The sequence below is a fragment of the Aplidium turbinatum genome, chromosome 8 (assembly GCF_918807975.1).
Source record: "Aplidium turbinatum chromosome 8, kaAplTurb1.1, whole genome shotgun sequence".
NCBI lineage: Eukaryota > Metazoa > Chordata > Ascidiacea > Aplousobranchia > Polyclinidae > Aplidium > Aplidium turbinatum.
In genome coordinates, this window is record NC_137479.1 from 16302559 (window position 1) to 16318390 (window position 15832).

Here is a 15832-nt window from a genome sequence, read left to right on the forward strand (position 1 = left end):
CTGGCAACCGTAAGTATGAAAGCTAGTGAGAACCATAGTTCGCCCCGTTAGCTCAGTGGCTACGCGCCCGGCTCAAGATCACGCTGCGCTGGTTGGACTCTCGGGGTGTGCGCTTAAGCTAGGCATTTCAGGACTGCTCTCCATTCAGCGGTACCTAGTGAATGAAATAATTCCTCGGCAACAACAATTGGAAAACTTCACTCTGCAAATCTCGCTAACTGGCCCTGCGTCAATCGCCTCTACAAGTATGCGAAACTACCCAATAATCTATCAAGGCTTTGTCAGTCCGAGGATAAAGATTCAAAACCAAACCATAGTATGTGTGGATTAAACAAGCAAACAATGGAAGTACGGTAGTGATGCTTTGTCATTGCATTTTTAGCAAAAGCTAAATTTTAGCTGTAGAACCAATTGGCTATATTATGCATTGCAAAACAAGGGTAGCCATACCAATAACTTTTCATTATTTCAGCAGCAACAAGTTAAGTGTTTACAAAAGCATATACAGTACCTATTGTTTACTATTTTATTGATACATCATGCCGAATTTATCACCTCATCTTCATACAGACAGGTGCAATCAACTAATCAGCCAGTTAAATGAATGTCACAAAAATGTAAATATGTAAGGACATGTTAACTTTGTTATTACTATTTGCAACCACAAACAAAATCGGCTAATCGTATCAGCCATTCACCAGACGTTTTGACACAATTATCTGATTGATAAGTTTAACCAATTTGTTCAAGAAAGACGTTTATTGTGATCATGCTTTGTTGTTGGGAATGTGCGTGTGCTAACTCTACTGCATTGGGCTTCACAACTTGTAAAAAGTGGTTTAGTCCTACAACTCTAAGTTGCAAGTCTAATTAAACTTGGAGGAGTTTCTTAGTGCGTTGTTACACAACACAGAACATTGCCAGTGATCTGTTGTAAATGTACATTGTACAATCTGCAAAATGCGCAATTTTTATAAATTATATAGTTGTATCATATAATACGGTACATATATACTTTTTTGTATTTCAACAGCCTATATCACAAAAGCAACTTATCAGTGGAAATAAAATCTGAAAACACAAATTAAAAGAATAGATGTTACAATGATGTTCAATACCAATTGACACAAAAGTTGATTTTTTGTCATTGCAAAGCCAGTGCATATGCTTGCATGCAGGGTGCTGTGTTCAGCAAGTGCATAGATTATGTGATTAAAGAATCAAAGCTGTTTCAAGCCTTAAAGCAGCCGGCGGCCATCGCGGACATGGTCGCTAAGTAGTGCTTGAATGACTGCCGGTGCTACCTCCTCAGTCAGCCAATTTGGCCGCCGGTTTCTTCAGCTAATTATTTAATTTTGCAATAGAATGATCGTGGATTAACTGTCGAAAATATCTAGTACCGGTATCAAAAAGTGACGCAGAACTAGGTCAGCACGTCATAATCACCACTGTTGTATTGTGCGGAAACATTTGCTATTGTATGGAAAATATCCAGCTGTGATCACCGGCTATAAGTCTTGTTTGTAATTCCCCGACGTTTATTTTAACAAAGTCATAATCTGAAGTGCTAATTTACGTCGGCTGGCAATATTGTCGTTTTTATGTTGATTCAATGTTGTCGGACATTAAATCGTTGTTAAAAAGGAGAACTACCCAGACAACAAAATTCGTCATTTTTACCCTGATTTAACCACTGCAAACGTAGAATCAATGTAAAAATGATGGATTTTGTTGTCTGGGAAGGTTAGTTGACATCCGAGGGGAAAACACGTGTCTTCATAGTTGAGAAATGTTTTCTCTGTGGGTTAGTGACTTCACAGTTCACACCCTAAATGGTGACATCATAGTAGGCAGTAGGAGTTGGTGACATCATAACGGTATAAATGGTCAGGTTTTATGAAAGGCCATATGCGGTTGAAACAATTTAGTGTCGTTAGGTGGTCCCGCAATACCGGATTACAATCCCGATAAAGCAGTTATTGCGTGGTACAACGATTCTATAGCAGGACGCTCAGACTTCAATAACACTAAGTGATCATTTTGGCATTGTTGCAAGTTTAAATCTATTTACTTGTGCTATCGTTATTTTGTATTTTGGCCGCCGAGAAGGAGCTCTCGGTAGGCCACGATGGCTGCCGGATAAAAACAAGGGTTTTAAGGCCTGCTGTTTCTTATTGGGGTTTGTGTTGCAGCAAAGTAAACTTTTTCGAACTCGGTGGTCCCGCTTGAACATTATACTTTTCAGTTGTACATGTTTTGTGGAAATAATTTATGTGTACATTGCACAAATTTATATATAGTTTTAATGAACACACAAGTTGCTAAATTATGAATGATGTTGTTTATAGAATCGGTGTATGAAGTACCTTGGAGCATGTAACCATGAAACTGCCATGATGCAACAATGCTTAAAATTAGAGGTGAGCTTTTTTTTAACTTTATGTTTAAGATTTACTATGAGTGCTATGTAACACTGCAAGTAGGATTCACCTATGTCGACACAGGCCTCTAATCTCCTTTATTTTTCCGGCAACCATGTATGTCCTACAATCTACATGGACTCCTTAAGTAAAGGACTGGAACCTCCCATGCTCGGGGTTTGTAACTTGAGTCTGAATGATTAACTTGAGTCCTGGCTAAAATGGCTTCTAGAGAAGCTAGAAACACAATCTTGGATTCCATATTAGGGTTTTTGAGGATGGCTAGTTCAATCGTGTTACTTTCAGCACCATCTGAGGTCATTTTCAAGGTCAAAATATTATATTTTAAGGTCAAATTACAGAATTTTGGTCATTTTTGCGTCTAAATCGTTAAGCAAAACTTTCAGTCCCAGCATGTTTTGCTGCAGCAAAACATGCTGATTTTGAAGGCTGCTACCAGGTAAGGGAAGAACCAGGCCCTGAAACGTATTTGCAGTTGAAACGTATCAGCCGTGGACGTCGCTATAATAGCATATGGACTGGAAGCCAAACGATGCTAGTGCAAGATGAGGCCTGAAAGGATTGCCATATTGGCAGTTTTAATGCCAAATTTGTTGAATTTTGCGTTGAAACTGACACTGTGTACGAGTGTAGAAATGCCCCGCAAAACCCGCATGTTAAAAAAACAAAACCGGATGGTGGTCATGAATCAAGTCCGTGAGCTTTCCCAGTGCCGATTTAAAACGTCTGTTCATTAAATACAACACCCACATTCGCCATTCCTTCTAGTGCTGCGGTTGAGACTTTTCTCCGTTGGAAAAGACATGCCAAAGCGGGAAGGACTCAGCTACTTGCATTTTGAAATGCTTGTGTTTTTGAAAGATGCGTTACAACGATAAATTTCACCTAGAACGTGTTTTCTATAACGGCGTTGAAATAGCAGAGTAAACAAATGATATCATTCGTTTTCAAGGTCATTTTGATGTCAGAAAGTGCTGTGTCCGTTTAAGAGAAAAGATACAAGAGAAGTAGCGGTAGCGCGCGCCCTACTTTAGCCCGAGTAGCGCACTACTTGTAAAGTAGCGGATGCCCATCTCTGGTAATAAGAGAATGATGAGGAATTAGGAGGGCTGCAGCAGGATTGGCAAAGTTTTGTTTGTGGGAGAAACGTAATAAGGGTAAGGATTTAGTCGAGGATCGGGATGGGGGTTTCTGTCCCAGAATAATAACAGCGACAGACTTCTGTTACCTGGGTGGTCTAAAAAATGAAAACGGTGGAAGTGAAGAAGTTATGACAAAAAGGGTAAGATGGGATTGGACTAAGTTCAGGGAATGTGCGGTAATGAGTTAAAAATAAAGCCTTATCGGAGTGGTGTGCGGCCTGCTATGTTGTACGGAAGCGAGACATAAATACGAAGAGAGCAGGGTTGATTGAAAAAAAATCATGATTTTTTGAAGAAAACATCAAACTTTGTTTAAACCAGATATTTTAGATAAACAGATTTTTATTGCCCATTTGAGGGGGGTAGGGGCACGGTTGAAAACCGCTGTGTTAAGAGTGTCTGCCTCTAAAGCGGTAGGTGCGGGTTCGATACCATGTGTGTGTCAGGTCATACCAAAGAAAGAGATTTATGGTAATAATGTACTTGGTTGTTGTGACTGAATGTAATGTACTCTGTCTATGCGACTACGCTGACACTGTCGTCTTTGTAAAGCTTTGTGAGTGTGAGCAACACATATTTCCAATGGATATAGCGTTATACAAAACACACATTATTATTGATTAATAGTCAATGATCAGCATGCACAATGTCTATGCCAAGCGGTGTTTGCTTTCATGTTTATGGTTTAGTACTTCCATCGTCTTAGTTTTAACACAATAACGAAAGTAGGCTACTGTGTACTCCGGATAGGCTATATGTAGTTATTTACGGCGTAATTCTGTGTACATTTAGCACTATCATAGTCATCAAATTTACACATTTTAGTGAATGTGATGAAATGTGACCCACCACAGCATCATTTGTAAAATTATAGATTCTGGATTCTGAATATGGCTGCATGGTAGTTGATTGCGTATTTCACAACTTGTAATGTTTTCAATGTTAATAAAACGTATATGTTCGGCTTCCATAGTGCTTTCGATTGAGAGCACTTTGCGTCTACCAACTTTATCTTATCCATCTTTTTCAAAATATTGGCTCAATCATACTCTACAAGGCTTCATGGATAGCTTGGTAGTTGTTTGAACATGTATTACTAGCTTTTTACTTTTTCAATGCAGAGAGAGCGAAATCGCCAAGCAAATCATAAAAAGGCAATGAAGCGGAATGAAAAACTATCACAAATACATAATTTTAAAGAAAATTGACATGTATCAATGTTCAATCGTGGAATTTTTTCTACATAATTTATGTGTTTGTTTTTGATATTTTGTGAATTGCATTAAATGATGTTTTTTTATATGTAAGTATGGAGTAAAAGAATGCCTTAAAATATACCCGCACTGAAAAACCTCTCCTATTAATTCATTGGCATAAGTCAAAGTTACTTTTGCCTTGTAAGTTTGCATTTGTGATGACCGAGTCTTTACTTTCAAATTCTCAAGGGACCTTCGACCGTGCCAAATCCTTTCGGTCTCGAGTACACGTTAACATTTGCGTTTTATTCCTTCTACCTTTTTCTAGACCCCTGGCTGGGTTATGACCAGTTTTATTTTTTCGTATTAATCGTCAGATACAAAGAAAAATCCAATCACAATATTTTGGTTGGTACTTAAAATCTTCAGTAGCTTAATAAATTTGCTGTACCGATCACACAACTAGTTTGTTTTTATCTGTGTTAAAATAATAAAACAGTTATCAGAATGTTGCAGTGTAGCCTACTTGGATAACTTATATGAACAACAGTTGTTTAAAATGTTTGCCTAAACTAAGGCTAACACGAATCGTAGTACGTAGCCTACGCACCGAATTACAAAATAATTTTTAAAAACTTTTATTTTACTCTATTGATTTTGCACACTGACCCGGAAAGCAATGTACTTATACTATAGCAAATAACTAATTTCAAAGTTTTTAGTAATGTCTTATACAGACGTAGCCTACGGTGGAAATAGTCTTGATTATTCCAAAATGTATGACACGGTGGAAATAATTTCAAGTGCCATGCCTAAATTGTTATAAGATATTTGCATTTTTGAATATTTTTAACAATAACTTGGCAGTGCTTTTGAAACGTTGAAAAAAATACTGTTGTAGCAGGAAGTTCAAGTTGTGAACATAAACGGTAGTGTGGTAAAGCTCAAGGCAATGTTTGCCGTATCTCATTTTAATGACAAGTTGATGCTACAAATGAAAACAACTAGCGCCAATGCTCTCGGCGTAAACATTCCGCTGATAAGATTATAATCTGTCATAGAGATGCACGGAAACTTTCATCCATCATCCAAGTTTGATTGGAAAAAATGTGTGAGATTTCCGATTGCATCTTGTGATGACCATCGTTCAATAAGTTCGTTGCACTCAATGTAGTTGATATTCTTCAAGTGATGTATGCTTGAACTTCGCATCAAACCTTTGGTTAACTCCATAGCCTGCCATAAAAGAGCATTAAGATACTTTTTATGAAACAACTTATCCTTGTAAAATAGCCTACTAGGCGGTTAGGACTTTGCAGTATTCGCATGACGATATGTACTGTATTCGAGGGTAAAATATAGTTCACCATCGTCTCATATGAATCAATCTTATCTGAGAGTTATAAGTAGGCCTATTATGCTATATTATAAGGTTCTCGTGAGAATATTTGAGAACAGGTTTTGCTCTAAGAAACCAACCTCGCCATTCTTAGCAGCTGTCTTTTCTATAAAAGCCATTGCATTTCTTTTCAATGAATCGTGCGGAAAGACTTCTGTAACCAAACCATGGAATTTGGCTTCCTTTGCAGACAGTTTTGCACCATTCAACAACATGTTGTTCGCCTGGTCAAGTTGAATGTTCAAATATAAAAATTAAACCACTGCAGTCAAAACAGAGCCATACATTTCCAACTAACAATGTATAGTTTGAGAATATACAGCTCTATTGTCAAATTATGAAATGTCTGATCTTGCCAATAAAAGCCCATGACTAATGATCAAAATCACATATAGCCTAAGTGTTGCGATGTTTTGTGCAAGGCACATTTCAACAAGCAACTTTTCGTAAAACTTAGTTGCGCAAACTACATTCAACGTTAAGGTGAAATACACTTACAGTAGCACGGCCTAATATTTCCGGAAACAACGCCGATGAACAGCATTCTGGAGTCTGACCCATGTCTGAGTAGGGGGTCCAAAACCATGCTTTATCCGAGCAATATACAGTATCAAACAAGGCTAACATGGCGCAGCCCAAGCCAACGGCAGGCCCTTGAACAATGGCAATTAAGATTCTTCCGAATTCAATCAACTTGTCAACAAAATTTCTAAAAAACAACAGTGTATAAAATACACGTAAAACATCTTTAATTACTGTCATATTAAGCTACACAGTTACATAAAAAGGATTGTAGCAAGGTGTGGCCAACGCATTAAAAACAACAATTATGCTACTGGAATACTTTTTTCGCGTAAACTTCAAGTCTAATTAGTACACCTAATTAATTTTAGTTGAATGAGTTTCGCTTTTAGCTTTTAATTAATTTTAATATTACATCTTGCCTTTTAGTACCTTAATGTCTCCGCCAGGTATTTGGCTGCATCAGGAACAAACTTGGAATTGCTGAGAGTATCAATCAAGAATTTTACATCTAATCCTGAACAGAAGGTGTTGCCGACCGTGGTTACAACCACAACGAAGCACTTGCTCGACACAACAGCGTCCAATGCATTTGACAATTCCATCAAAAACTGTGTAAAATAACATTTCGGATTATTAAGTTTTTACCCACACACAAAAAAACTATTATCGTGCATATCATCTCTCACAGAGCGAACTGGTTAAATCACTCAAGGTTCGAGTTACCTCAGTGATAGCCCAGTTTTCAATTTATTTCATCCAACACCACACCATACTCATAATTAGATTTAATCAAAAAAACTAACAAAGTTGAATAGCTTAGTTTCGCCATCATATTTAAAACAACAAACCCGTGGGGTGAGAGCATTATCTCTCGACGTGTTCGCAAATACAATTTCCACATAGTTCTGTCTCCATTGCAGAAGTACAAGACGTTCTTGAAAATATCTCCCTTTTCTTAATGTGGACTTTCTGGAAATTGCAGTAGTTCCGTCGGGTGATGGTGGAGGTTGAAATGTCAGAGGTGGTCGATAAAGAGGTTTTCGATATGATGATGTGCTGTAGTCATGATCTCCAAGAATGGATGCACTCTCGGTATCTACTTTACCTTTCAGCCACTTATCGGCGATTAGTTTGTTTGCATTTACTGTAAATATCTTTTGCGGAGGATTGCTATTTATCATAGCACTTGGAACTGGCGCAACTATTCCTGTCATTGGTGATCGAAGTACCTGAAGTTCATGCAATATAAGTGTTACAAAATCAAAATTTATAGCAAGGAACTCTGACTTATAAAGTGGATATTGTTTCAGAATCTTCCTTAAAAGAAATGGTTTTGTTTGAAATTGTTTCTTTGTTTTTGTTATAGCCTACTGCGGGTTAACGTTTTTGCAAGTTGGCTTTTGGGATTCTTTGCTTTACATAAAGAAATGTGTTAGTGGCAGCCTAAATTTAATAGCCCAATGCACAATCAGGGGCGCCGGAACGATTTTTGACTGGGGGGGCAGGATTACGAAAAAAGGGCACTTTTTTTAACTAAAAGGCCAATTTTTTTTCAAGTTTTAAGATAAGTTATAGCGACAATGCTAATCTATCAGCTCACTAAGTATTGAGTAATGATAGCCTACAAGTGTTCAGTATACAAAGAAGGGCATCATGCTATATTATAATGATGTCACCTACTGTTGTCGTGAACTAATACATACTTTATTACGCAAGCTTATATTAGCTTTAACAAACTAAATGGAACATCTAAATAAATATAAACAAATGCATTAAGCTTAGTACTTCAGACAATAAGATTATCAACCTGAACCGCACCTCAACATAACAAGCAAGTAAACAGAGTGGGAGCGCCAACTGAACAGTTGCGTTGGCCAAAGGCATTATGCGTGGAACGCGGCAAGAGTTTCTACTGCAGCATACAACGCAAATTACACGACAACTGTCAAGCCTTAAAGCAGCCTGCGGCCATGGCCGCTAAGTAGTGCTTGAATGACCGCCGGTGCTACCTCCTCAATCGGCCAAGTTTGGCCGCCGGTCTCTTCTAGCCAATTATTTAATTTCGCAATAGAATTATCGTGGATTAAATGTCGAAAATATGTAGTATCAAAGAGTGACGCAAAATTAGGTCAGCCCGTCATAATCGCCACTGTTGTATTGTGCGGGAATATTTGTTATTGATGGAATATATCCATCTGCGATCACTAGCGCTGTAAGTCTTGTTTGTAATTCCTGACGTTTATTTTAACAAAGTCTTAATCCGAAGTGCTAATTTACATCGGCTGGCAATATTGTAGTTTTTATGTCGATTCGATGTTGTCGGACATTGAATCGTTGTTAAAAAGGAGAACTAGGTTAGTTGAAATCCGAGGGGAAAACATTTTTTGATCATATTTTGCAAAAATTATGCTTCTTTTAGTAATGTCTTTCACATCATTGAAATACTTATTACCTTGCCGGCGTCAACACCTGTCGAACGTAGTTTTTCGTTGCTAAAAAGAATTCTAGGGGAGTGGTGAACTTCTTTAAAACTCCAGACTTCAACAACGCTAAGTGATCATTTTAGCATTGTTGCAAGTTTAATGCTATTTACTTGTGCTATCGTTGTTTTTATTTTGTATTTTGGCCTCCAAGCACGCAGATTTGGCTGCCGAAAAGGAGCCCCCGGTAGGCCACGATGGCTGCCGAAAAAAAAACGAGTTTTAAGGCCTGAAACTGTGTTGCAAAATTTTGTGCCGTACATATTATTTTGAGGCAAAAATGAAACATTATAATTAGGCTAAAAGCGAATAGCAGAAATCGTTATATTGCAAAATGTGCAGTAACTTACATAACTTTAAAAGGGCACCATTGCCCCCCCTGCCCCTCCATCTGCAGAAAAATTGGGGGCCCCTGTGCACAATTTCACGAAAATACATAACACGTGTCAACAACAACTTTGAAAAAAGAAACAAATATCACCAGAATGATTACAAGGGTCACCACGATTTTTGCGGTATAAACTTTGAAAACTGATGTAGGGTAATTTTGAAGTGCTGAATACGAATATGAACTCGGATTTTTTCTATCACATCAGATTTCAAACTTTATAGGCTACCGCAAAAATCGTGTTGCCCAAGTGTAATTCTTAATATATTCAAAATGCAACCTTTAATTTGTATCACTGGCCAGCATTCTGTTCGACACTTAATACAGTTGAACAACTAAAAACGCGCTGTTCAGTGGGCAAACTTATGCTTCAAAACTACAGTCAAAAAAATTAGTAGGACACATCAGCTTAACTTAATCAAAAAATAACGTGCCTAAAATGTAGATAATAAACTCATATTTAGTATCTACATCTTGGCTCTTTATTTTTTTATTAGAGTAACCAGGCGTTGTAACCATTTTGCTCCTTAGCTTAAATTGTTTGTGGTAAAAAAGCCATGCTTGTTCAGTAAGAAATTGCATAAGATTAACAGATCACCGCAGCAAATTTCAAATTTTTACTGTCAATAAAACTTTTTTTTTCTTGTATTCACATTCTTGGACATTTAAGAACAATGAAAAGATGGTACATCAGGCCACAACAACAGAAAACCTATTAATGGAATAAAATATTTCAATTTCTTCAAATATGGATTGATGTATTTAAATGCTTATTACAATGACTACCTTGAAAAAGATAACTTACTTTGGAATCATAATATGAAATCCGTGTAGCAATAGCAAAATCAAATTTCTATTTATTTAAACCAGAAATGTAAGTTAGTACCAACCGTATCGCTTGTTTTAGTCTCCCTGACATTGTGTGAGCAGGATACCGAAGAGTTCACTTTCAATCTTGAGTCTATTGACAGTTTTCTGAAGGTGGCTCTTTCAGGATAAAGTACTTTATAAACAATATAGAAAATAATGATTGGGTCGAGCATTTGCTAAAAGTAAACTTATGGAAATGCCCTACCTTTCTTAGACAGATGACTTTTGTTATGTTGCCGTGGATGCATTTGACTTTGTAAAAAGTCAGTTCTTCTTCGAAAAGGAGACACTCTTGCTGATTTCGCTACTTTGAAATACGATTCTTTAGTCGATATAAACTTCTTAGTGGTGCATTTTTGCTGTTGAAGATCTGAATAGAAAGCAAAAGTTAGCATTCCGAACCAGAGAAAATACAAAAATAGGCTACGCCACAGTAGGGGGCAAGAGTAAGAAGTAGTGAAGTACCGGCATTAAACTTTCTGATCATCTCTTTGCACCCTGTAAGATGACTTAATGGTTCCCAACTATCATGCTTCTCAGAGTAACCTTTCCAGTGAACCAAATATTCTGTATGGCTTTTACGCTTTCTCTTGCGAATGATTTTTTCAACCTAAAAAATGTAATTATGATGTAAATATGATGGTATTGGCGTCCCTATTGTACACACAATAAAGTCGTACACTCCGCTGATAAACACTTAACAACCATCGAAATTCCTTGGCATAGATATAAACTGAAATGTTTCCATCTTTCACTTTGCTGCAATTAACTTTAAAAGAGAAACAAATACGAACCTCATGAACATCTTCTTCAGAGGAAGACATCGCCAACAACTCAGTTGTTTTTATGCCAGACGAAGACGGAGGTACTAGTAGAAACATGCGACACAAAGCAAACCAAAACCTTATTTTTGAAATCAAGACATTTTTAGTCTATTCACGTTAATAGCGTAAAGAGAATAATATTAAAGTCCTGAATTCATTAGAACAACTTGTAGCTTCAAAATTAGGCTACATACGCTTTTGTGCTAGTCTACCATTTGTTTGTTGAGGTTAAAGCACACGAAACCAAGCAGCAATAAAGCCTTTATTGTCTTACACAAGGGGGCAAAAAATGGAAACGTTTTCGGCTTACGCAGTCATTTTCGGGCATTTGAATGAAGAAGAATGATTTGGGGCAGTGGTTCTTTTTTTCTCTCACGCTTTCCTTTAGCAATAATTACGTGCTTTGCTCCTGCCCCCCTCCGACTAAGCATTTTTGGTTGATTTATTGATCACAGTACTGTAGACTAGGCTACATATCATTGAGATGCTTGACACTGAGTCTTAGCAACTGGATTTTTAGTTGGGGTTAACTCTAGAAATTTCTCAACCCAGCACAAGTCTTTAACTCTCAGTCTGTCCCTGGTCTTGATAGCAACTGCAGCAGAAAATGTAGTTTTACAAAGATACTGCATAATATGGAAGCGAACTTTATTAGACAAATGGATAAATAAGAAGATAATTGGCCCAGACCGTTGAGAGTTTAAAAGACTGCCGTTAAGGGTTCCAGTTTTTGTAAAGTCGACCATCTCGATAATCAGGACGCACTCCATTGCTTTACATGAGGCAATAGACCAAGCACATAGGAAGCTCCCTCTGTAGCCTAAAATGTTCTACTTGTAATTTTACTCCCAAAAAGCTTCATTTTCTTCAAAAAAGTTTTTACGCAACATAAATATGAAAACGTAAGCCATATACCGGACAGACAATGCAAGACATTAAAATTGCTACGAATAAATCAAATATCGCTGTGGAGCTCGCGCCCCCCATGAGAAACGGTTGACGCCCCGCAACCACTGATTTAGGTCCTTCAGGCTACGTCACACTAAAATAAGAAGAGAGAAGATGCTTCAACCGCAGACTAATATTGACTAAAGTGCATAAACATTGTGTGCGCTTCGTTAAAGCACGATTTTACAGTTTTGACCAGTAGCGTTGACAGGCGGTAGACCTACTTTTGGATCCGAGCCCCCAATAAAATCAGAGGTCTAAAACTTGTCCAGGTCCGGGGAAGTTACAGAAAACGTATATATTTTTGCTGTACGGTATTACATTTGTTTAACGGTGTCTTGTATTGCGGTCCTGTGAATGTCATTGGTGGCAGGCCAAATGTAGCCTCTCAACCGGACTAGTTACAACATCCCACTTCCAAGGGCATTATAGGATATTGGCACATCTCTACGGACGTTTCGTTTCTTGAGTACGGTACCACAAACTGTTAAAAATTAATATGCGTTAATTTTACTGTCACAAGGATCATGTTTAGCCTATATTTGTAAAGATGTAGGCTAACCAGTTTCCAAAATATCTCAGTCGAAGGTCAAGGTTCTAACAAACATTCAGAGATGTGATAAATCATACTTCTTCGGCGATTTGGAAAAATGTTTAGCAGTGGGTAACTTGCAGTAGGCTAGGCTAGCTTATTTTCCGCAACAACAAGCGATCGTGAAATAGCAAAGAAGTGGATAGCACTTTTTCTGAAACCAGACCCGAAAAAAATAACAGTTTCATAAAATTTAAGTAAAAGGTTAATCATGTTTATAAAAAAAAAAAAATTTAAGACCAACGTTTTTCTGTATAGTTCATAGGTTGCCCTATTGAATCTTTAAAACATCGCTTCGGAATGCAGCCTTATGTGTGGCTGATGCATAGTACATTTAAAATTTCTTTGAGATCAACTGGATCATTCGAAGCTGAAAGAAAACAACTTGTTGGCTACAATGCTTGCCAAAATTGCAAGAAAAGGTTAGATCACCTTTTCGTAGCTCATTTATCCAGGGGTTTCTTAGAATGCTTCAGTTCTTCTAGAATTTTGCCCATTACACCACTGTTTGCACATATAGCCTGAAAGATAACGGTAGGCTACTAAGGTTGGTGAAACAAGATATTGAAGTAGAAAAACTGGGTGGAATAAACCTGGATGCATGACAAAAGGACTGTGAAAACTGGCGGACTTCTGCTTCTACCAAAGATGTTCAGATCTAAGTTTACCTTTTCCAAGATCCTGACCCGACAAGTAAAAAACCCCGATGGTTTTGGAAATTTAAGATATCCTGTCCTGATTCTGCCAATTTTCAATGATTCTTTGAACATCTCTGCTTCCTGGTAATCCTAATATAGGCCTACATATCTTAATCTTTTCAAAAAAAAATTGAATTGGCTGAATTAGAACTAGGGTAGCACACCAAAACTATAGATCACTTCAGGTCATGAATAGGCTACACACTGTACAGAATGAAATCTGGTTAGTTTTTAAATTATTTTATATGCTATTTTCATTGCTTGATCTACTGCGAAAACTTTTGAATTCTGTCATGATTCTGCAAAAATCAAGATCCTGTTCTGATCCTGCCAATTTTCAATGATCCTGCAGGATCTGGGTCCTGTGAACATTTCTATTTCCTACTGAGGGTGGAAGAAACGGATAATGACTCTTCAATGCCGAGCTCTGCTAACTTAATGCCACTGTAGCCCAGGGGCGGATCTACCGGGTGGGCCTGGTTGGTACAGGCCCACCCAGATTGACAGTGGGCCCACCCAAAATCAGATTCATAAAAAAAAAAACATCAATGTTTAACACTAGAACAATCAAGTGGCACTGACATGGGCTCTATCCAAGGGGGGGGGGGTGATCACCCCCCGCTCATTGGAGTGGGGGGGGGGTGATCAATGCAAAATCACCCCCCCCACTCATTTGGCTTTTAAAAGATTTTGTGATATTTTATTGATCAAATTTTTTTAAAAATATTACCGCTGTTATCACTTTTTTGAATTTTTTCAATATGAATTTTTGATTTGGCAATCCTGAACTACGAGCCAGGTCCCATACAACAAAATCCGTCAATTTGACATTGATTTAACGTCTGCAGATATTAAATCAATGTAAAAATGTCGGATTTGCTGCTTGGAGTATTAACCCCTGCCTGCTCATGCATTCGATGACTACATTCATTGCTTGGAAAGAGCTCATGTCTTCACTGTATGAAACATCTGTGCTGATTGAGTTTCGATCAGAATGAAGTTGATGCTGCAATGGGGGGCGTAGCCCCCCAGAAGTTGATATGACTTTTATCCCACTGTCCAAAAATCACCCCCCCAAATTCTAAAAGTGGATAGAGCCCCTGGGCACTGAATTGTCTGTGGCATCACTATTTCACAGCATTTGTAAGAGATACGGTAACACTAAGTTTTGTATGCTGGCCCGCAGTGGCATTATTGGCGAAGGCCCACCAAGATATTTACTAGGCCCATCCATAAATTACGTTCTGAATCCGCCACTGCTGTAGCCTACGAACTACATTCAATGGGCCATCTTGACCAATGACCATGTGAATAGGGACACATTTTTCCGACTCCGCAAGCCTGTCAGTGACTGCAGGCGCATTTCAGCCTGCGGATAAATTATTTTTCAAAGACATTGGTCTAAATTTCAAAGTGATACTGAATTTAACTTTAGCCATAAGCTTTGTGATTGTTTCAAATCTGCCACTGAGCAGATAGCTTTTTAGACACATAAAATAGTGAGAAACCTGATCTCTTAGACTTTTCCCGGCGAAATTTTTCTCACCTGGGTTAAATCTTGCCTCCTGATTGGTCAATAAACCTCATCTGCTGCAGCGACCTGAAGATTAATATAGGCTACGCGTAGCCTACCGTATCAAACGTGGTAGGCTATCAAGTTACGAAATGACATCCTTGAGTAGTGTGCACCACTGCATATTAAATATGTGGCTTGAATATTGCTATTAATTTGCTTTAAAGTTAATTTATATTGTTTTGTCATGATTTATCTGAACTCAAGACCAATCGCGTGATTACAAGCAGAGTGACAGAACGGGTTCATAAAAATTTCAAGATCGTTTAACTTGCGAAACTAAATAGAAAGGGACTGATTTTTCTATAACGAATGGGAAACGGATTTTTAATTGTAACTGGGGCAAGGCACACAGAATCGGCATTGACTACTGCCCTTTCAAAGATAGCCTAAGCGTTTTACCCTGAAATAAGTTGAAAGCAAGTGCTGAAAATCAGATGGAGGCTGATAACACAAATTTTCCATTTTCTGGTTTTGATAACGTTGGTTACATCACCAATGTGTGAAATCAGCTGTACGTTTTTGTTTTGATGAATCAAAAGTACGATTGTTTGCTATCTAAAATTAAAAGTTTTGCAACAAAAAAAGAGTTAAAACAATAGTAAAAGCAAAATATCACATGCATCAAATACTCTCTACTGCGAGTCAATTCTACTTTTAGAAACTACATTCTCATTTAACTGTCTCAAATGAATAAACCGAATTTGTAGAAGTCTAAAAATTACCCCAACTAGCCGACCAGTATAAACTAGCTCA

General features: G+C 37.8%; 2 protein-coding genes across 2 annotated transcripts; one reads left to right on the forward strand and one right to left on the reverse strand.

Moving 5' to 3' along the window:
- Nucleotides 1-476: 476 nt before the first annotated feature.
- Nucleotides 477-4878, forward strand: LOC145775840 (COX assembly mitochondrial protein 2 homolog). Its single transcript, XM_082587221.1, has 3 exons — nt 477-617; nt 2349-2420; nt 4705-4878. Exons 1-3 carry the CDS (start codon nt 540-542, stop codon nt 4789-4791), a joined length of 237 nt encoding a protein of 78 aa, XP_082443347.1. The 5' UTR covers nt 477-539; the 3' UTR covers nt 4792-4878.
- Nucleotides 4879-5507: 629 nt separating this feature from the next.
- LOC145775839 (chromodomain Y-like protein) lies at nt 5508-11628 on the reverse strand. The gene is made up of 9 exons (XM_082587220.1): nt 11236-11628; nt 10907-11051; nt 10647-10811; nt 10462-10574; nt 7552-7932; nt 7133-7311; nt 6677-6887; nt 6259-6402; nt 5508-6015 (listed from the first exon to the last, which is right to left on the reverse strand). Exons 1-9 carry the CDS (start codon nt 11320-11322, stop codon nt 5857-5859), a joined length of 1584 nt encoding a protein of 527 aa, XP_082443346.1. The 5' UTR covers nt 11323-11628; the 3' UTR covers nt 5508-5856.
- Between the last annotated feature and the right edge of the window lie 4204 nt (nt 11629-15832).

Excerpts from the sequence above, each read along its gene's own strand:
- LOC145775840 (XM_082587221.1), top strand. The coding sequence starts at position 540 with ATGCCGAATTTATCACCTCATCTTCATACAGACAGGTGCAATCAACTA. Across the intron at positions 618-2,348 it reads TAAATGAATGTCACAAAAAT|AATCGGTGTATGAAGTACCT; the intron begins GTAAATATGTAA and ends TGTTGTTTATAG. Across the intron at positions 2,421-4,704 it reads AACAATGCTTAAAATTAGAG|AGAGAGCGAAATCGCCAAGC; the intron begins GTGAGCTTTTTT and ends TTTTCAATGCAG.
- LOC145775839 (XM_082587220.1), bottom strand. The coding sequence starts at position 11,322 with ATGTTTCTACTAGTACCTCCGTCTTCGTCTGGCATAAAAACAACTGAG. Across the intron at positions 10,575-10,646 it reads AAGTCATCTGTCTAAGAAAG|TACTTTATCCTGAAAGAGCC; the intron begins GTAGGGCATTTC and ends TTGTTTATAAAG. Across the intron at positions 7,312-7,551 it reads ATAATGCTCTCACCCCACGG|TTTTTGATGGAATTGTCAAA; the intron begins GTTTGTTGTTTT and ends TATTTTACACAG.